The sequence below is a fragment of the Calliopsis andreniformis genome, chromosome 12, assembly GCF_051401765.1.
Source record: "Calliopsis andreniformis isolate RMS-2024a chromosome 12, iyCalAndr_principal, whole genome shotgun sequence".
Taxonomy (NCBI): domain Eukaryota; kingdom Metazoa; phylum Arthropoda; class Insecta; order Hymenoptera; family Andrenidae; genus Calliopsis; species Calliopsis andreniformis.
In genome coordinates, this window is record NC_135073.1 from 10999042 (window position 1) to 11022213 (window position 23172).

At 36.7% G+C, this 23172-nt stretch overlaps 1 protein-coding gene across 1 annotated transcript in view; it reads left to right on the forward strand.

The window, feature by feature from the left end:
* Positions 1-22155, forward strand: part of LOC143186258 (uncharacterized) — a 182495-nt gene extending 160340 nt beyond the window's left edge. The window contains exons 4-6 of the mRNA XM_076389829.1: positions 1770-1892; positions 4691-4898; positions 20823-22155. Of these exons, the coding sequence (XP_076245944.1) occupies positions 1770-1892; positions 4691-4898; positions 20823-21903 (1412 nt within the window). The 3' untranslated portion in view covers positions 21904-22155. The remainder of the gene's footprint in view (positions 1-1769; positions 1893-4690; positions 4899-20822) is intronic.
* The last annotated feature ends 1017 nt before the right edge of the window (positions 22156-23172 follow it).

The window sequence follows — 23172 nt, forward strand, 5'->3', positions numbered from 1 at the left end:
TAATTCGGTATTTTATAAATAGTTTACCATACATTCTTGGCTTCAATAATGAATATTATCGAAATGATGTGTGAAAGGCTGAGAAATTAATTATTTAAGGCCAGAGCGGGATTTCTGAGAGGACATATAAATTAATATTACCTACTTATTTATTTCATATTTTAGCACATTTCCATTTTTCAAGAATAATATGTAGGTATTGCTAACATTAATGGGTGTGATTACAGCATAACATTATCAGTTAAGATAATACAGTGTTTAGTTATTATATGTATGTAAAGAAGTGTTTCTTTTAACAAAGAATTAAGGAATGTTATACAATTGCACTTACAATCAGCAATTATGTATACACAAGGACAATAGCTGTTAGCAACATTACGAAACCAATTATTGAAATAGCCAATTAATATTAATGCCCCGCTAACATTGTCATTAATATTAACTTATTGAATTATAATTATAGCTGTTCATATCGACAGGTTTAAATCGTTTTCTCTAATCGTATTAGATCAGCGGATATTCGAGATGAAATGAGGCGGAATCATGGCAAGACAGATGTCCGATATCGACATACAGATTCGTATAATTAATCGTTTTGCAACAGAACCTCGTCCTAGTCATTTTATTCAAATTTGTTCATTAGTGTTTGCCTAATGACTCCATGTAATTCAGCCAATTAATTCTATGTTTATCACTGTATAGCCAGAGTATTTCGAATCACGTACAATTGCATAGTGTACATTAAATTTTAATTACATACCGAGTTGCAGATATTGGTTCTCGTATCACTTCTACTTAGCAATTTTTTCTATGAATATCGAACTTCTAAATTATTTTTTCTGAGTCATGCATATATGTAGAAATTATATTTCAAGTGTTAAAATAAATATTAGATTGGTGTATTTAGTGACCATAAAAGCGTTAAAGAATTTTATTAATCGTTAGCTAGGGGTGTAGAAATGTATTTTTGTATTTTTTAAATCCATTTTTGAAACTAGAAAAATCATGACTTAAACCTCACTCCTCAACCTAATTGTAGGTACTTTGCAGATCTAGTAAGGTTGCATCTAGAAAAATGTGTATTCATATGGTTACAGTAGATGGAATTGCCTGATTTGACAAGCACTTTCAGATGCAGCGTATTATTGGCCAAACTAATCATAACTACTAACTAAATCGACGTATCCCCTATCTATAAAAATCCAGCTCTACGTAGCACATGTCAACTCTAAAAAAATTACTAACAATAAGTATGCTCTTGCTTATTCTAAGTACATACAGTATTCTATATTTTATCATTCCACATATCAGTTCACATACTTCCCCTCCATCTCGTTCTTAACACACTTCCCCTTGACTCTACAATTAATTAATTGTAACCTTAACCCAAACGAAAGCCACAGAGTCGCAGGAGAAATAGTTAAAAACTCGCGAAAGAAGGTTAAAAAGTAGACGAAAAGAAATGACTGCAAACCTCGCAGAAACAGCCACAGAAACGTGACGAAAATTGCCGCAGGGTTCGTAGGAGGACCACCGAAATGCGAGGCTGGTGGTTTCGAAACTAGCCTGTCGTTGAAGCCCCGACACCTGTCGAAGAGCCCTCGACTCGAGGGGTGCGCGCCCCCCCAGGCAATGTCGATGTGCTTGTCCGCGAACCGCGATACTTCCCCATCCCCCGCGCAACCTCTCCCGCCATCTCTCTTCCTCTCTGTCGCTCCCTCTGTTTCACTGACGTCTTTAAACAGCAGAATTATTTTCTTCCCTTCCAGAGCACACCTGCAAGGACTTCCGATGCACCGAGAACAAATTCTGCATCGAGACGGACCTCCTTTGTGACGGCGTGAATCACTGCGGCGATGGCTCCGACGAGGCCACCTCCACCCTCTGCGCCAGTAAGTTCTAATTACTAGCGATTCATTTAGGCGACTCCCGTAAACCCCGTCTAGAGCTGGTCTCTATTCACGAGGCGAACGAAATACGCTGCGGGCAACTTCATTCCACGATCGAACCGCGGATTGGAGATGGGCAAATTTGATTTGAAATTAAAATGAGGGGCGAGTTCGATCTTTCATCTGCCTCGATATTATTTGGGGTTGATATCGATTTATTCGGTATAATTGGGAATTTCACGGAGAGAAGTCGTCGCCACTGTTCTCGTTAATGAAGGAAAAGTAATTGTCGAGGTAGTGCTTATTGATTGCTTGGTTCAAGTGGTAGGTGATTTTCGATTCTGTTGGATAAGTTTTAAAATAATGTGCATAGTTTGATGAATGTTTTACGACAATGATGTCCATTTGTGATGAATAATTTAGGATGTTAAATTAGAGGAAAATTTTTGTCTTAAATGTATTAAAATTTGGAGTAATAACAATATTTGGTACCTCTCGGGATCCTCGTTGTTTTTCAAATTAATTTCCTACGGGATACTTCTTATTAAAAATAAATCTTCTTTAAAATACATATCTCAGTTATGTACTACAATTTTATACATATGTATATTAACATAAAAATTAAAATAAATTTCCTAGAGCATATTTAACTTCTCTTATAAAAACAAATCAGTAAAAGATAATTCTTTTATAGACAAAAATTTCATTTTGTGATGTAAAAAAATTATTCTCCTCTACTTTTATACTTACATTTCACAGTTTGAAGATCTCCTAATGTATCCACTTTGTAGTTAATCGGATAGACTAATCAAAAGCAGTCAAAGTATTTGCATTGAACGACAGTTTCACTCCGTATTTGATTTCGCAGCATCCTAAAATTAATTTGTGAGTCTAGACACAGTTATTAATCATTAACAGTTTCATGGGAAACATTGGGGGTGCTTATTACATACAAATCCAATTTCAACTTCCGCAATATGAGATTGAAGTATTCATTTCAACGCGTTATACGGAAGTAGACGAATCAAAGAAATCTTATTAGTATGCGAAGCCCAAGACGTTTCAAGCAAGCCGCTGTTGCAGCAAGATTATCCTCCGCGCAAAACAACATTTTGGCTTGCAAATATGCATTACTGCCACCGCGAGTAACAGTAAATATATTTGTGGAGAGTTCGTGCCTCTCTGCAGCTCGATAGTTAAACAACTAGTTTGTACCTCTGGCTTCTGAAAATACATTCTCGAGTACTAACATTTATTGATTCTTAGCGCAAGTGAGTTCAGTTCCTGTATGTTTGTAGTTGTATGCAGTGCTTAAACCTTCTCTCAGAAACTATAATAACAAGTTAACAATCTCTTATGATTTTTATCTGACTCATCACTAGAATTACTCAAGACTAAACAGACAATGTTTAGAAAATGTGAATTATATTGCCATATCTTTATACCGAAATTGCATTATGCAAATAATTATTCTTTTTTTAATAAGTTTAGTCTGAGAAAGATATAGTAATCTATCTTACTTCAGAGTTATCAATTTGTGTTCAATAGTTTTAATTTAGAACCACAGTTTATTGTTAATTGTCAATTCTAATAGTAAGTACTTCATTAATTATTTATATATATGATCTATATAAGAATAGATAATTATCTGCTACATAATTTTGTTTGAATATATAAAATTGAGACTTGTTAAAAAGATGATCAGCTAAGCTTTTCAAAATTGGCGCCAGGGGCGCGCAATGCGCAGGCGCTGGCCTGCGCGTCCCTCACTTGCGCGTGGTTCTTTCAAGCGACAAGCTCGGTCTGCGTACGAATTTTTTTATATTAAGAAAAAAGTGTTTCATAAAGAAGTTTTCCAAATAAATTCTATTATTACGACTGCAGGACACACGTAAGTTTCCTTATTTTGTATTGTTTATGTTCTAAAATAATTTCTAGCGATTATATAATCAATTTTCTTGGTCGAGAATTTCAATCCTCAGTGCATAGACGTAGCACATACTTAAAGCATAGGTTAAGAACGAATTATCGTGTTTAAATACTGCTAATAGTAAATTCCATGTGTCAAGTATGTAATTATTGAATAAGTGCTTTATATATAAATAGAAGTTTTATCACATTATTTTCTGGTTTATATATTATATACTGTATGTTTGAATGAATAGATAATATTTTAAATAGGTACATATTTTAATAACTCAAGAAAATACTTCAGAACTTACTAGCACATGAATATTCAATGAAATTATACAAGGTGTTTATATAACCTCTTTACAATAACTGTACAATCCAATACTTCATCCATTCTCAAAGCATAAAACTCTCTAATCATATTAAGTAACTTATCACAAAAACCTCAAACAACACGATATCATGAAATTGCATAATTCTTTAAAAAAAAAAAAAAATTTCAAATCCTACCACTTCAACTTTTTCGATGCTTCTACTATTAAGAATCAAGCCCATCAAGAAACTGACTGTAGAACCTAATTAAACGGTCTTACTCAACTCATTAATAACCACTATCAGCAAGTGGACGCGACGTTAATCATTCACCATAGAAAATATAAAAAATCGCCCAGCTCCGCGACAATAGCTTCTTGCCTTTCATTCACGTGTCCTGCTGCAGCAAAGTGCATCGAGCGAATTGCAAAGAAGAAAAAAGACTTTTTCTTTTACAACAACGCTCCTTAGTCTTTTCCCGATTCCATGACGAACTTGTGAAAGAAAAGAAAACCATCAGGTTCGCGAGAGACGTGGAAAGATCTCGCCATTAACTTCTCCACTCTTCTCTGTTCCAGACTCCGAGACATCGACGATCCTGGGCATGCAGACGATCTGGTTCGCGGTCGCCCTCGGTTTTGTGATACTCAACGTCGCGGGCATCGTCACGGTAGCCGTGCTCTGCTTCTGCAGGCAACGAGCCACAACCCCGAGGCACCCCCATAACGCGCACAACGCCCAGACTCATCCTCCGGTCAGCTTCCCATGTGAGTTGCAAAAAGCCACGTACATTTACCTCTATCAACGTTCATCGATCTTGTTTGCCTTGTTTTGTCGCTGCTCGGTGTTTGTTCGACCATCAGGCAGTCACCTCTTCCCCTTCTAAAGTGACCTATAGATAGTTATAGTCAGATACAGCTAGGTCGTTGGTTTGTTAGAGAGCAGCCACGACCAATTACGATCGTCAGCCATAATAGTAATAGTTTTTCTTCTAAGATATACCTAAAGTAGCCTTAACTGTAAACGAGGTAATATAAAGCACGTACCTCGGTTACTTATCTTACCTTACTTTATTTCTATTGCAGAGATATTTTTAAAAAATCATTTCAAATTTACTTTTTATTGCAGTCAGTCTTTATCTTATCTTACAACTTGGTAGGTTTTTTCTCTGATACATTATTTACTCAGGTGTAACTCCTACGAGGTAATATCCTCTATCTCGTCCATGCTAAGACTTTCTTGTCTTTATATTACTGTTGGTATATCTGCATACCCTTATTATATAAAAATCCATACTATATATTATAACAATTGATGCAATATTAAAAGGAGTTAATATTCACTGAATATTCGCGAATATTAATTCGTCTTTTCTCTAAGATAGGCCTTCAAAAGGCTGAAGCCAATGAATGAAGGAAGCGTCTTCGTGTTTGTAGCTCGTAAACTGTGCATAATTTGACGTAGTAAAAGCGACCATAGAAACAGCGTGTATGGTTTTACAGTGCGTCCCGTATTAATTTATCAAAGCGGCAACTAATTAATTTCACGTTATATTAATTTACGCTTTAGCATAGGCAAAACTCAATGAAGGTTCACTGTGACGTCATGTCAGTGTACTTCCAGTGTCTACGGTGTTTCCTGTGTCAGAACACAATTAGAAAATATCCAGGGAAATTTTATTTTGCAATGCATTTGAGAACCATACATATATGTTATTTAATATTAATGATGCTCATTGAATTAAGAAATGCAGAGCCCCAGAAAAATCGATGCGCAATTGTCTAAATTAAGATTACGGTACAATTTAATTAAAAGTTTTAATTAGAATTTTCTTGTTTGTCCTACTAAAAACGACAAAAAAGTCCAGAGGGCTTAGACAAATTCCTTGCAGAACAAAATGTTTGGTAATTCTGTAGTAACATATTAACGCGATAGAATACAGTCTACATTTTCTATTTATATGAAATAGTATTTTTTCCAATTTCTATTTCACAGATAACATTTCAATTTCACAAATTAAAAAATAAAGTTCTTAAATTTCGTTCTCTTAATTAACGTTAAAAAACATTAGCTCCGTTAATTTCAATTAAAAAAGAACTGCTTTACTCGTTTTGATTAAATTCAATTTTCCAATTGGACCTTTAACAGTTTCAACCTTTTGCAAATTTTGTTTATTTTCTCGTAATCCTGAATTATAAATATTCTTCACAACTAAAGCCTCGTAGGAGTTAAAATTCAGTCACGTATCGTAACACTGTATCTGCAAAATTACAGAATTCTCTAATTGTTAATTTAGAATATAGGTATACCCACTTTAAGGCATTATTAATGCAAAATGAAGGCAGATCGAGCACCATGTCATAGGACACTTTATGCTCTAAATTGGATCTTCTACCTTCCCTTAAGATAGTTGTATTTGTCACACCCCCTATTGTTCTGTTCATCATTACGAGACACACAAACGCTGATTGAAGGTAAATTTGCATCTCGGGCATCAAATCCGTTCAAACTATTCTAATTACGTCAGAAAAGTTAATCAATTTGCGCTTCCGAGAGCTACGGAGTCCCTTGGACCGTATAAGTTGCCCAGTAGTTTCGGTTACGTTTCCTTGTCTCCCCTAATTGTTTATTACCCTGGCTATGCTTCCAAAGTCGTAGTACGCTTTGGAATTTAGTGTAACAGAGTTGGTAATGTAACGCAGGAACTGCTGCACCTGAGGCTACACTACGCTAACATTTAATAATAGCCTCCCTCGCGCTGAGAGTACAGAACGCTCTCCTGTTTGTATACGTGTCAGATCGTTTCCTCGTCTTAACTTAAATTGCCTTGTTGATGGATCGTTTTTTACGATCAGTTGGTGAAACATTTTCATAAAAAATAGTCTGTAGAAATAAAACGCGGACGATGAAATAACGCTCGTAGAATTTGGTTTGCATTTTTGTATTCGTTTTAGTTAATCGAATTCGTATTTATTAGGTAAAGAGAGCGATTGATTTTCGATGTTATTAATTGGTTTGAGGAAGTAGAAAATGTAGGGAGTTTTAGGAGCGGGAAAGAAATGAAAAGTGATGAGTCTATGATACATAAAAAATACGTGAAGAATTGTAGAATAATTTGTTTTTATATTGTACTTCTTTTTTGACAAAATGAGTTGGAACTTTTACTGTGAGTATGGGTATACGAATAGAAGTTTGGCAGCTTGAGTGGGATAGAGGATGAAGAGAGCACTCACTGTCTGACCACTGACTCTACTGCGAAGTAGAAGCATCCCTCTCGTGTCAGCCCATGTGCTTTCCTCAGGCCTTATTCTACTGACATTGCATGCGTATTCCAACTAAATTTGAAGGCAATTTTCTCAAAAATGATGTATGGTGTTAACATATTTGTTGTATAATTTTTACTTATTCTTTTGTGTAAAATAACCACCTTTCAACTTATTCCATAAACTGTGTTTTTATCGTTTTAAATTATTTTCGATTCCGATGTTAGCACCATCTAAAAATTGACGCCTGTTCAAATGAATTCTTCACGAATTTAAACAGAAAATGTAATTTTAAAATTATGAACTATTAATAGTCATCAATAATTTTCACTGAAGTAACTCAGACTTTGTATTTGGATCTTTGTATTTGGATCCCGAGAGATTCTAAATTGCAATTCGATCTCGAGGGGCCCCGCGAATTTGCATTACAGTAATCTGAATATTAACTCGCGGCTCGATCTTAAAATTTATTATTTCCTGGCGTCCTCTGAACGGAAATTACAGCCATGGGAAAGCTACCGTGCTACCAAGTAATATATTACAAGCTACGTTTTATGGTTTCCAACAGAATGGTCTAGCGATAGGTGTCTAATAGATGCTTCAGCCGACGCAGCGTTCTTTATTTGCTCTGGCCAAGTGAAATATCGTGTACGAAAGTAAATAAAATGGGGCAAAATCACGGCAGAATTGATGTCACTGTTCAATGAACATTTTTGGCTACAAATATTCGATTAATCACTGTATATAGTATGATTCATCGAACATTTGAATAGGTACATATTTAAGGTGTATTTTTTTATTACATTCAGAATAGACTTGGGCATTCAGTAGGTGTTTGGCAAATTGAATAAAGTTCCACTAAACAATATTGATTTTTAATTAGAAAATTATGGCTGCAATTGTGGACTTTCATTGAATTTATCTCTATAGAAGCCTTCTCTGTCTGCTATTAAATTTTATCACTGATGACCCAAAAGTTTTAAGTAATTGTTTTAGTGATCATAAGGCAGATACTTTCCCCTCACATATCTAAATTTTTAACACTTAGTTTATCTGTCGTACGTTTATTATAATAATTAAAATAATCGATTCCGATATTACCTCCATTCACTGTTTTAAAATCGGAACATGACAATGTAATTATACGTCCATTTTTCTTTAATTAACCTGCAAATATCACAAGTGCGCAACATGCACATAAATACCGACTGCCTGATGGAAAAAGAAATGTTTATGCATCCGCTGTGCTTTCGCTGGTTTCATTTCCACTGTATTCGAAAATCATTCTGTTATATTATTCAGATGTTCGTGAAGGTATATGCAAATACTTGAACATTCACATGCTTCGTTTAAAGCACACCTGCACATAAGTTTTAGATAATGTATTTTACTGCAAATTAAATTAAATCCTCATATTTTTTGTTCTCTTTCCTTGTTCTTGCATTGTTACAAAGGATTTCACATGCTTGATGGTGTGCAACGATGTTGTGTAATGTATCCATATCACATGTATAACATTGAAATATTTTTATAATTACTGAAAACGAATTAGCTCAAAGGTAGGGTGGCGAATTAAAATTTTTTTTTAAGTTTCCACTTTTCGGTAACTTAATAAATGGAAACTGATACCTACAATTTAAAATATGTCTTAATTTTCAATTAAATACGTATTCATATAATATACATGAAGTAAAACATTTTAAACATGATTATTAATTATTAATATAAGCATCATGGTTATTGTATTTACCATATTAGTTATCTAATATGCACACGGATGAAATAGATTACACGTACGCCATTTAGTGACCCTAGCTTATGCAGGAGTGCACGACAAATGCACTCTTGTCAGTATCGTAAAATAATTGGCGTTGCTCTAACGCCGACAGAGTACATGACATACATGGTACACTGTATTTTCTTTTATCACCTGTCTGTTAAAATTGTAAACGCTGAATGTCAGCGTTCCGTGTGGCAAATAGCTTCCAGTTACTTCGGTGAATAACGGTCGGCGTCATTTTGAAAATTTACGGCGCGCAACAACTAACCAGCCACTACATTTTAACTACACGGCAATTAATAACGCATTGTCGTGTATTGTAATGCATATTTCACGGAGTGAAACGTAACATATGATCGACCACAATTCATTTCTCATCCTGACAAGTGATCAGTCGAAAATACGTGAACACGAATATCTTTGTGGCAAATGCTAATGATGTATGAGGCAAGTAAAGAAACCTAATTAAGAAACGACAGGGAGTGATTACTTTAGTGTTCATATTATGCACTTTCGCAAGAACAGTGTCATAAATTGAAATCGTAAAATTCTTGAGACGAGCTGGACAAAAATTTCTCTTTGGCAAATCACTTGATAGTGTTACAAAACAGGTGCATATACATATTAATACATTAAGTGCATTTCACAGTATCGCATACCGCAAAAGTACAATTAAAAGCGAGTAGAAATGATAAATCGTCGTCAAAGAGAGTAGCATTAACGGTTGAATAGTTAGCAATTTTCCCGTGATCGATATTTAATTTTCCAAAACAGCAGCTTTAATTGTTCGAGCATAAATTTTGCTCGTCGCTTCAATCTTCATTAAACGGAAATGATGGAAGCAATGCAATTAATCGAATTCGAATCAACAAACATTCGGCTCTGTCGTAAGCATTTTATTTCGATTTGTTGCGTAATACTTCCAGGGAAGTCCATTATTAATTTTCGTTATTATGACAGAAAACAATTCAGAAGTGGCATGAGAATATGAATGCAAGTAATATTGCTCGAATTAGGTTTTCAGGCAAATATTTTCTGTATTCAGAAGTGAAAAATAATACATTTTTCTATGACTTTCTGCTTACTGAATGTTTAAGATATGAGCTTGTTGAATGCTTGTTGAATTAAAAAAGAAAAATTTAGTTCTTCGAGATGAGTTTTTCTCTGTTCTTTAAGACACTTCTAATTTTACAGTTCAATTTTTAAAATAAACGAACCTTGCGTTCTGTTATGGTTGCATTCATTAAGGAAAGAGTGTAGCAAACAAACGTTTCTTTCCGATTTTATCACTGTTTACATTCAAATCATTATCGCTCACCTTGAGCCGGCAGACTTCGGGAATAAAAGGTAAAACTTGTTAAAAGTTCGTTATCTTGTAGGAGTTCAGTGAAGAACAGCATACAAATTTATAAGTGAATGAAATAACCGAAAAAACCTGATTGATAAAAAACTACTTCTGTTCCTTTCTTACGTCACGCAGCTGTTTTATCGCTAATTTTAGATTTTACTTTCGTTTTAACTTATCTAACAGAATCCATTTACCACAAATTATTTTCACAGGCTACTTACACGACACTTAAAATTTTTCATACAGACATTCTGTGTCAAATAGAAAACTCGATTTAATTTTCATTTTCACCTTCTGCTTCCTACAGAATACTCAAAATTACAACCAGCTATTTTTTATTTTTTCAAACTATTTCAAGTGTCTTTTTCAAAGAACTGAGTTTAAAATTTGACTGTCTTTCAGTTTGTCTCGATTTTCTCAAAAACTCTATACTTTATTTATCAATGTAGAATCACTCTCTAACTACTTGTACCACCAGATACAGACCACCCTGTACATGATCTAAAATCTAAGACAATAACTCTAGAAGTGATCTTATAACAACAGAGCACTCTAGCCAAACTGCCTCTTCAAAAAAGAACTACCATGGTAACTGCGTGCGTAGTGCCTATGTATCATTGAATTTCCTGACAGTATCGATCTCCCTTTCGGCAAAGGACTCGAAGGACACGGGACGAAGGAAACGTTTGGCGGAGATTAAAAGACAGCCGGCTTGCAGCCTTAATTTCCGTCCCGCGAAATAATTCAGCCGGGCCAAAGTCTGCCTCCACTCGCCGACTAGGTGAGACATTATCCGCATCGCGAGACGCTAATAAATCTTGCAATGCCCCGTTGCCCTTTATCAAGTCGCCGCGCTCCATTAAATCGGGACGTTACAAGCGACCCTCCGCCGCCACCTCGGCACCCTCTCGTCCCGCTGCATTTCTCAGTTCTCTTCTTTCGCCCTCTATCCTCTCGATTGGCAGCCCGTGGACCCCGCCAGGCTGGTGAAATGTAAATAAAACTGTTCGACCTGCTGCCAGAAGGGAAGTTAAATGGGACTCGGGCCGCGGGGGTGGCGTGAAATGCGAGTAATTGTTTGGGGGGATGGGCGAGGTTGCAATGGGTGTCACGCCCAAGGTGATTGTTTTTGCTAGAGGAGATTGTCTTCTTGCGGTCTGAGTGCTCGAGAGCAGTGGTGAGGTGGAAGTCTGCGGGTGGCTCTAATGAAGTGACGATGGTAATTAATAAGTAGTTGCTGGTGAAAGTTGTAATGGAATCAGGGACGTTGGGGTATCAGTTGGAGAAGTTGTATTGCGTGATGTTGTGGTTTGTGTGGTGGTAGTAAATAATGTTTGGGTGAGTGCACTATCTTCTGGTATGCTTTCAGATGGGATTTTTATGATACTGTGCTTAAGTTTTAACTATTGAATAGTGTGCAGTGGTAGGTATCTTCTTTAATTAAGGATGTGATCGTTGAATTGTTTTTGATATCCTACTAGAATAATAGGCTGCGTTAAGTGAGGGAGTAATGAGTTTGGGGTGCAATTAACGCTAAACAAAGCGTGCGTTCAGTTTGCTTTCAATTTCTGTTTTCACCAAATTTAATTAGCTCAGTTTTAAGCTGAGTTCCATTGTAATGTGCTTTGGTCTACTCAATTTTATATTCTTTCACTTGCCATATAATAATTTTTAGTAAAAGCATTCAAATATTTAGGTAACAATATTCACTAATCGTAATTGGAAAACTTAGAATCTTTAACAAACTAAATTTAATTATTAATGTTAGAGATAGCTCAAGTATTTAAATTCTGGTATAATATTTAAAATATTTTCATATTTTTAAACATTTTTTAAATTATACCAAGTTATAATTAAAAATTGTACATTTTCACAGTTTCCTCTGTTCACATTTCTAGAAAAACGTTCTTTTTATCCTACTAATTCAGTCCTCTCAAACTTCAAACGTCGAAAGTAGAAACAGAATTCTTCACTGCTAGTTGATATCCAGTTTAATTGAATAAAATCCTAATGAACCATCGACGCTCTATAAAAGTAGAAACATTTCAAAAGAAGAGCAACAAAACCAAATTTGATACGGCATTTCGAAAGAATGGTCCCTTTGGTAGTATTTACGCACACGAGTAAATCGACCTAGCAATGGTCGAGTTACTGGATCGTGTTCCCATTTGTTCGTCAGTCATTTATTGGCTGGTTTAACTCACCGAATCGTGCACAATGGCATTTTCGACGGTCTATGCTTCTTCATAACTATTCGTTGTTTCAACTTAATTCAAAGCTTTTATTATTTTTGAAAATGACTTCAATACAAACACTAATCCTAAACAAATGTAACCCACTCACTCAAAGCTCACAGACGAACATTTCGTTCACAAAATCAGCCAATCGCAATCTACTCCATCCAGATCCCACCATAATGCCTTATTAGAACAGATCACGGGGGCAGAGGATTACGAGCTTCGTGCAATTTGTTTGCGGCCATTTCGCGATAATCGACAAACCAGCGAGCTTTGATTTATAATAGGAGAACGGAATAGTTTTGGATAGAGGTAGGGGATTACACAACGGGTCACAAATGCATGCAGCCTCGGTGTACCGACGAAAACGCGTTCTTTTTGCGCCACGCCGCCAACATATCCGATCGTCGGCCAAAACGCACCGCCTGCGGTCGCTGTTGGTCACCGCGAGCACGAACACTGGCCTCAGCAACCGTGGGTGCATTCATTCGCCAGATGACGTGCACTTTCGTCTCATTTCGTCGAGTTTCGTACGACCAGCGTACGTCGCGTTCCATGGGTTCATTCGACCACCACTCTCTTTCATCAGAAGCCTTTGCGAAATGTCCTAGGAAAGGATAGGGTAATTATTTCGCGACGAGATTGAGGGAATTTACAGTGCAACCAGGAGAGTTACTGTTCTAGATTTGTCAGACTTTTGGATATCTGACTGACACGAAGCTGAAATTCTAGTAATTTACGGTTTCGTGGAATTTTGTCAAATATCTGATTCTCTAGTCATGGTTTCTTCATTTGTGGGAATTCGCTATTGTACGCAGGGTTCAGTATCATTTCAATTAGTTTTTTTTTTTGATAAAACAGGATTTGTGAATGACTATTCGAGTAATTTATTCGTACAGTCTATCAGACTACAGACTCGTAAGTGAATCACTTTAATGAGGAAACACTATATCGTGTAAATTAATATAAGGCAAGGAAGCGAATGTAACGTGTTTGTAACAACAGTAATGGTACTAATGATTTATTCGCGTGCAGAAACCAATATCAGACCCTAAAACTGATTCGGAGGTAATATATTTGCAGTCCAATTTGAATATCAGTATCAAATGCAACCATGTTGTATACTGCACACTATTAATCCGTGTCTGGCTACATAGTGGATAATTCTACTTGTGCGTTTTATGTCAGAAATAGTTTTCAAAACGAATTATGTTTTCCAGTTTTTCATATTCATTTTCTGCTATATCCCTAATATAATATTTAGACGTAATTAACCATTGTTCTATTTGGATAATAAATGTGTTAACATTACTGTCAAAAATTTAACTGTGCACTGCTTGCATAATGAAGATGCATATTTTTTAAGAGAGATACAAAATTTCAAAAAACAGTTTCTAGATTTATAACAGAAAGTAATTATATACAAACGGTTCGTTATAATTGCATATTCGCTGGCATTAAACATTTTCGACTATTTCCTAAAAAAAGGTAGTTATCCATGCATGTGCAAGATAAGCTATATAAATGTTGCACAAATAGCGTTTGTCAAACATAATGTGAACTTTTGGAAAATATCGCATTATTTTTGCCACACGGTTCAGGGAATTTCTAGTGGAACATTACCTGCTGGTAACCGAGAAAATTACTGTTCTATACATGTAGAATAGAGAACAAAAGAGATTTCTCGATACGCTGGAATCCTGGAAATTGTGGAAATTTCATTTGAACATTCGTGCGTTATCTGCGAAAATTGCTGAATAATATTTGCATGTAGCCGTGGACAATTGTTAAATACAGCGTGAAACGAAATAGTGTGAAGTTCAGTCACGTAAAATAGCATGTTTGGAAGATTATTTTCCACAGTAGTAATTAGAGCTCACAATTAAATATTCCGTAAGAACAACCAATTTTATATACCATCCACTTGTAAAAATCGAAAGAAAATTAAAACATACTGTCCTTCAAAGTTTATAAAATTCATATAACAAGAACTGCAACATAAAAAGAAAACATAACATGCTTCACAAGTGTCTCTCACAAAATGTCACAGAGATATTTAAACAGAATAATTTGGGACAATTATAGACAGTGTATCCACACGTAAAAAAATGTTCAAACTGACAACTTCTCGCATCAGTTTCACGAATGACCCTAAATGGAGCAAACTCTTGCTCTCGAGCTTCCACGAACGCTTGATGACTAAATAGTAACTCCGTTGCCATTGCCTACGGTTACCACAGCAGCAGCTCGCATGGCTGGAAAAACGCGAAAACGCCAGGCGACAGTGGAAGGAAGTTGAAAGAAACAGAGGAAAGAAATATTCGTCAACGCGAAACTGTGGACTCTGGCCTCGTTCCAACAGAGCATCGACCGTTTTCGATCCTGTTTCCTTTCCGTTGCCGTTCAGAGCCAATCTCTTCCCCCCCACTTTATTCGCCAGTTCGTATCGCAGTAAAAACGTGCTCGTGGGACAAACGAAAAAATCGCGCGGAGAAAATTGACCCTTTACCGTCGATTTTATTGGAATAACGTCGAATCGGTGAAACGAAGAAGCCACCTGACCAATTATCGACGTTTAATTGCAAGGGTAGTTCGCGTCGGAGTAATTCGATGATGCTTTTATTGATTCCCCTCATCGCGTCGAGAATAACGAAGCGGATGAATACTCTAGAAGAGACGATCTTGCGGTCTGGTAATTGGCAATTGGACGTTTTGTTTATTTAGAACCAGCGTGTATTTCGTTAGTAGCATAATACTAATTACTCGCTTAGCGTAGATTCATTTGGCGAACCGTTTTGAATGGCTGTGATAACGAGGACTCCGTTTCATCGGGGGTTCACATCATTTGGATAATGTTTAAATAAAATGAACTGTAAATCACGAGTAAAAGTAATATATTCTCTTCATTAAATATCGTGCAGTGTGATTTTTAATATTATTTAAATAACGCCCAATTCAGCGTCTGTTGCTCTTTTTGGGAATAAGTAATTGTATGGATTCGATTACGGAATAACAGTGAGATGGTAATAAATGGAGAAAAATACATAACAATTCTGTAATTAAGTATTTATCAAATAATATATTGACTGTGGAAAGCATACAGAATTCACGTTGTAATATATCACCTTCTGTATGTTAATCTGAAATGATTTCTGTAGAAGCATAAAATATAACAATCCAGAAACAAATGTATTATTTAACCCCTGCGTGACTTCATTGTGATACAATGAATGTAATTTTTATTTACATTACACTGCAGTCCATTTTGTCGCAAATATGCTGCAGAAACATAAAATTGAGAATTATTCTAGCTACTATACTAATTTTAAAATTATTCTCATTAAATATACTAAATACTTATATTGCTACACATAGCTACAAAAATGAATAGTAACTAAATTTTTATTAGCTGCAAACTAAGAATTTAGCCGAACTTAAAAGAAGAATCAAATTCAACAGAAGAGAACAAATAACATTTTCACGTGCATAGTACACAATACTGGAATATTCGAATTCGATGTACAAAAAGAAAGAAGCGGTGCAAGGATTTGAAACTTTTCCAGCCCATACATTTTCAGAACTGTTTTTCGTTCTCTCAGCTCAGTGCACCCGTTCGCACATTTTTTACAGTTAATTCTTTCTGAAACCAGTTTAGCTATTGGGAAAAGCATTACCCGTTTTGTTTTCACGTTGCGCACACAATCGAAGCTTCCCGTGAAGCTCCGACTGATACTCGAGGCTTCATTTACTGTTCTTCCTCTGGACAAATTCAAATCACGGAACGTCAATCTCCTTTTAATTTAGCGATCGTCTGCTCCGAACTGTGGAAACGAATTTATTACCATGCGTCGTGTCAACCACGAAACGTTTCACGTTTTCTATGGTATCATCAAGAAGAGTACCTCGTGAATTCTCTGTGAGAACAGATACAGTTCTGTCTCGTATTTCCTATTTTCGGTTCTCCATTATGCTAGTTTTCTAGTGGAAAAGTTATTCCCTCGAAAATGTATTAAATCGTGTGGATTCAGAATATTTGAATTTAAAATTTAAAAACCTTTTGAATTTCTGAATTTTCAAATATTTGAATGTTTGAATATTTGAATTTTTAAATGTTTGAATTTCTGAACTTTTAAATCTTTAAATTTTTGAATTTTTGAAAATTAAAAATCAAAAATCATTTACTCAGTGAAAATAGAAACTTCATGCATTGGATCTTCCAATTAATTTCTTCTCTTATCACAATTTATTTACATTTATTCACTGAACTACCTTTAGAATATTTCATCATAACTGCAAGTTGCCATAGTATCTGTTCGATGGTACTGATAATTATACACGTAATTAGGACGGTATGGCAGGCCAGTCTACTAACGAACGTAAAAGTGTTTTCAGTCGACATTGACATTCACCGAGTGCTTAACGCGAAAGTTCACGTTTACGAGTCGCATACACAATCAAGAGAATTTCACCTTCTAGCGTGGCGCCGCGGCGGAAGTAAACGTCCACTTTCACGGCCATTTCCGAAACAAATACAATAGCACTTCCATTACGTGAACTAATAGTGAGACGTGACCTGCGCAGATATAACATATGCTCCATGATAACATATTAACTCACCATATGATTTTTACACATTTTTCTATACCTGTTCTGTTTCAAAGCAAAGCCACATTGTTTCAAATACGTCGAATAAAAATTAAAATTTTGTACAGGTAAAGAAAAATAGGAGTGGAAAAGGTTCTATTTAGGCAAAATTTCGATTATGTATTCGGAACAAATGTGAAACTTTTAGCGAATACTTGAATAGTTCCACGAAATGAAATAATGTCAAAGTCTGGTTCACGTTTGACAGTGAAATCATACTAATTATAGTCCACAGGATTTGAGGCATAACAGGAAGTTGCAGTATTCATACGAGCCTCCGATACCATTGAAGTTAGTCACGCGAGCGACACGTGTTGTCTCCTCTGCGATGTAAATCAAAGATATTAACTTGCAATTACTTCAATCGCGACTGCATATGGCATATAAGTCCTTGCAGTCGTTTAATTGGAAAGAAGGTATTTTCCTTACTCGATCAATGACCATAAACTTTTTAATCTGCCCGTTATTTCTAAGCGATCTGAAACATCGAAAGTGACGAGAATTTCTATTTTTCTTTCTTTTCCATTTCTGGGCAAAGTGGATTTTGCTCTTATATTTATGAATCACATGTTGACTAACGATTATAATTAGTTACTTTTTCTGCTCACTGTAATTGCTTAATACTACTTCCCACGCGTCTGTGTATAAATTTTTTACTAATAGTTTGGAAGTAGTTGCATAGTAAAGTTTTTGCAGATTTTCAATTTTGTTTCGTTTGTGTTTTATGAATCTTTTGTACAGATCTATCACGATCAGTTCTTGTCAAAAGAAAATTTGTTCACGTTTTAGAATGATACCGATACGTGCTGACATGATTTACGTTTTTGTTCATCGTTCCATGCTTATCAGACACAGATTAACTGCGATTTCGGATCACAGTTAAAAATTGTGACGTTCATGTCTCTGGTGTATTTGCGTTTATCTGTAGTTTGTGCAAGTATCCATCAATTTTCCCCAACAATCCATTTTGCAAGGTAGAAAATTTTAGACGTCATTTAACTGACATTCGTCGATTTAAAGCCATTTATATTCCAATAGGAAGAATCAGTTTATTCTCATAATATAATAATTGTCAAACAATATCAAATGCCAGATGAAATGGCCAATCATTAATTCTAATTAATAAATTACGTATTTTGATGCTATATTCATTAATTACCGCCATCTATATATACTACATTGTTAGGAAGTTTGTATCTTCAGCGAGACACATTTGTGTATTAGTGAAAAATTCACAATTTGTATCATTTTAAGAACCATTACAGAACTGAAAAATATTCGAGTTTGATAGAAATTTATTATACATTTAATCCTCCTATAATCCTACCTATCGTAATACAATCCCTGCAAACAAAGGAAAATAAATTAATCATAATTGTTAGTCAGTGTGTGATTCACAAATAAAAGAGCAAAATCCACTTTACCCAGAAATGGAAAATTAAAATTAATTAGTATTTCTTGTAAGTTTCAAAGTTTCAGATAGCTCAGAAACAACAATTAAATTTTAATTGCAATGAATGAATAGTCCTTCAAGCATACTATTATTTTGGAAAATAATAACTTCCCTGAAAACTTCACTGAATTATGAATTTACTACTGTTCTGTTAAAAATTTATCTGTACACGAAAACCATGTCATAAAGTTCCAGGAAACCGAACTGAGGTAAAAGGTATTCTATCCAATAATCGATAAATAGGCAATCAATATCAGAATTTCAAATGGAAACACGTCGTCCTTAAAATCGTATCGAATGGTATCGTCGATTTCCATCGCGGGCACGTTCCACTTTCGAACAGTCGAAGGAAAACGTGCATCGACAGAGTTCCAATCCGCTTGCACAGAACCTTCCGCCGTCATTAACGCTGTCAACGCGTAGACAATCATCCCATTGAACGGCGATCTCGTCATCCTTTCCGCTTGGCAGTGTCGGGAGATAGTCCTCGTAATTCAGACCGTCGGTCGATGGTCAGTGACGCCTGTTTCAGAACGATTTCCTGGGCGTAGTATCACGTGAGGCCGCGTTTGCATTCACCAAACAACGTTCACAATAGGTGAATGCTCGCGTCAGCTAATGCGTCCCAGTTTGAAACACTTGAGAAAAGTGTGTGCTTTATTTAAATAGTCCTTTATTTACATAGAAATTCGAGAATAAATTAAATTGTACAACTGTCTGATAAAAGCTATTCTTAAATGTGAAGGAGCAACGTTGAATAATGAGATAAGAAAGGAAGACACGATAGGAGTCGAGAAAATTACGTGTCTGTGGTTGTAAAAGGAAAGGAAAGTAAGTAGATGAATAGTAAAGGAGATTCTGTACGTATAGATTTCTGCAGATTTTATTATCATACTTGATAAAAGGTAATTCAGGGTGTTGTGAGTAGGCTTCTGTATGATGAGCAATCAAAATTTTAGTGATCCCATAATTTTGGTACTATCCTTTTTTGTATGAGTGACAATCGCAATAAAACGCAGAAAAACAGAGTCTAGTAGGTAATTTGGGATGACCGAAATATTCCAATTGGTCATTTTGGAAGTGTCATATCAGCCTGAATTACCTTCTTTTTATTACTACTCATAGTCTTAGGCTGTTTACTTCGACAGTCAAATATTAGTCATTGTTCGAGAAAGCAACCTGACTTTTATGACTTTCACAGGCCTATTACTTTACGACACATTGTAAAGTGTCACTGTGTTGGAAAGGTATTGACCATTTATTCTATACGCTGTGTCTTTACTCTTGACTGAATAGGAAAAATAGAAATTCTTTAATCACCAATGCCACTCATAGAAGCATCCTATTTTCGTATTTCCTCCTGAAATCGTGGTATGCTCCCCTTCAGTCTACCAAAAAGTTTTGGTGTCCACTTTGGGATCACCAGAGAACTGAACTCGTATCGGAGACCAACTGATAAGCTCCTAATCTGTTCTGTAGTCTAAACTACTTAATCACTACTTTGCCTTCATGAGAGGTCCACCACCATCAGTCGATAATTCGACTTTTCATCGCCGCAAGTTGATACGACAGTACCCAACACATTCAGTCTAGTAAGTAAAGGCAAACACTGATAGTGAATCATATCTGCAAATCACACATGCTGTGCTTCTACTACGAGTATTAAAACAAACACAGAAAACTGCCTTTATTTACTTGGTTTCCCACCTTCTGGGAAAATCCACAGCACTTTTAGAGCGCCTTAAACCGTCATCAGAGCTCGACCTTCGTCGAGGTAAGCCACAGCCGATTCAGAGCTTATCGATTGTCGTACGTCAAACTGCTCTAACTAAACGAACCGTGTGCGCATGCCCCTCTTCAGAAATTCCAAGCTCGTCGAGCCAGTACGTGCTGATTCAATGCGAAGTTTCCCTCGCAGCACGCCAGCACGCGGACCACTCGCTAGTTTTGTCTCGCCAGTCAAGTGAAACGGCCCCAACGACTTGAGCCAACGATCCTCCCAGTGGTGACCCAAACGGGCCAATCAAGGGGACCAACATGAACCACTCGACAGCCTGGAAAATCTTGCGTCTCTACCTCCTCACCATCTGGACTCGATATTCCTTGTCCATGATAATCCAGCCACCCGCGAACAGCAACGCTCTGATTGAATACAAGCAAGCAAACAGCAACTACTTCATAGGACCCTGTCTGATCAGCAACACCAAAACCTGCCCTGATGAAGAGATAACGTTCTTCCTATACACGAAGAGGAACCCAGAAGAAGGCCAGCAGGTCCTAGTAGACTCGACCGACTCCAATCTACACACCACCAATTTCGTGCCTTCCAACCCTACCAAGATCGTAATCCACGGCTACGACTCTGACATGCAGCTGTCCTACCTCGTAGACGTTCGAAGGGAGTACTTAAAAACCTACGATTACAACATAATCGCAGTAGACTGGCACCGTCTAGCCGCAGGACCCTGCTACCCCATCGTGGTAGGCAACGTGCCCCACGTGGGCGACTGCCTAGCCCAGCTGATCGAGAGGCTCAGAGACACAGGTGCAACCGACATCCACGCGATCGGCTTCAGCCTAGGCGCCCACGTGCCAGCCTTTGCTGCCAACGTTCTCCAGCCCTACAAGCTATACAGGATCACAGGTCTAGACCCCGCCATGCCGCTGTTCATCACCAACGACAACGATGCAAAGCTAGACAAGTCTGATGCCGAGTTCGTCGACGTGTTCCACACTGACGCGTTCATTCAAGGCAAGGCTGAGCGCAGCGGGCACGTGGACTTCTACATGAACGGTGGCTTCATTCAGCCTGGCTGCTGGGAGACACGGAGGTTCTTCAAGTGCGACCACCACAGAGCAGTGATGTACTTTGCGGAGTCGATCAACTCGGATGTGGGTTTCTGGGGCTGGCAGTGTCGTGGGTTCTTTTATTATGTGCTGGGCATGTGTCCACAGCGGCCACCAGCTGTTTTAGCTGGGGACAAGGTGGACAGGAGCAAGAGGGGATTCTATCTCGTGAAGACGAACTCCCACAGTCCGTATGCCATGGGAAACTTTAGCATATAGGTTGAGTGTGTAGGTGTCAAGATGGCGGGGAAGTGGGACCCCGCGGTGTTAACGTTCCGAGATAAAGTTCGCGCGATAACTGGGGATATACGACAGGGCCTGTGAACGCGATCCTTGTCCCAGATAACGACGACGAAATCGGGACGCTTGGTGTTGGACCAGAGAAACGGTTCTCGCGGATTCTTGGAGAAAGTTGGGAACTCGGAGTTTCGCGTTGAAAAACGTGACCTGTGTCAAGGTCGCGCTCTGCCCACCTGGCGCCAGTGTGGTCGATACGGATTCGACGCGGAGAGGAGATAACTGGGCGCTACGAGCTCATTTGAAAGACATGTTATCGCTGTGCGCGATATGTTAAGACTGAATTACTGTGTTCGAGTTGAGGGCATTGCTGGTATGAGGTTGGGTTCTGTGTTGAGGCTGTTTAAATGTTAGGGTGAGTTGGAAGTTCTTGCACTGCTTGTGCACGAGATGTGGTTGTTTTGAGAAAATTTTAGTTCAATGATTGGGGAAGCAAAAGATTGTTGATAGATAGGTAATAGGGTTTGTGGAGTGAGGAGCTCGAAGGAGGATAGGGAACTGTATATTTTCTTGTAAGAAAAGGTGTAAGCGGAAATTAAAATTGAGCTTAAATTAAAGCAAAGATGTCAATATTTGATTAAGACGTTTACTGTTGGATGTTGTATAGCACAAATGATATATGTATCTGAAGATAAGATATTTCATAGGTTTACAAACGGCAGTTCAGTTTTTGATTATACCTGTTTTCTCTTAAAAATACCAGGATCTATATCTTTTTAATCGATAAAGCAGATATAATTGCAAAGATACAATAATTAATAAAATTAGATAATGCAATAAACTCAATAAGAACTTATGACTCATCTTAGTATTTATTACGTATAAGTACTTCTAGAACTTTCTTGTTAAAAAAAGTTTCTTGTTTTTTTCTTATCTACTTATACTGATTCATTTTGAATTTAAATTATTTGGTCAACTATTACGTATAATTATATAATATTTAAATACCTTTTGAATTAAAAACTTCAATGGTTGCATAATATTAGTATAATTCTTTTACGTAAACTACTTATTCTTCATTGTGACGTAATTGTATTAAAGTTACGTGTATTATACATATTTATAGTAAAGCGTGGTGTAACAGGTTTAAGTAAGGTATTTTGAATAATTAACGAAAGATATAAATAGTGTAGGATTGAAAGTTCCTTTTTTGAATAACAGGGATTTTTTTATAAATATGTAGATTAGGCG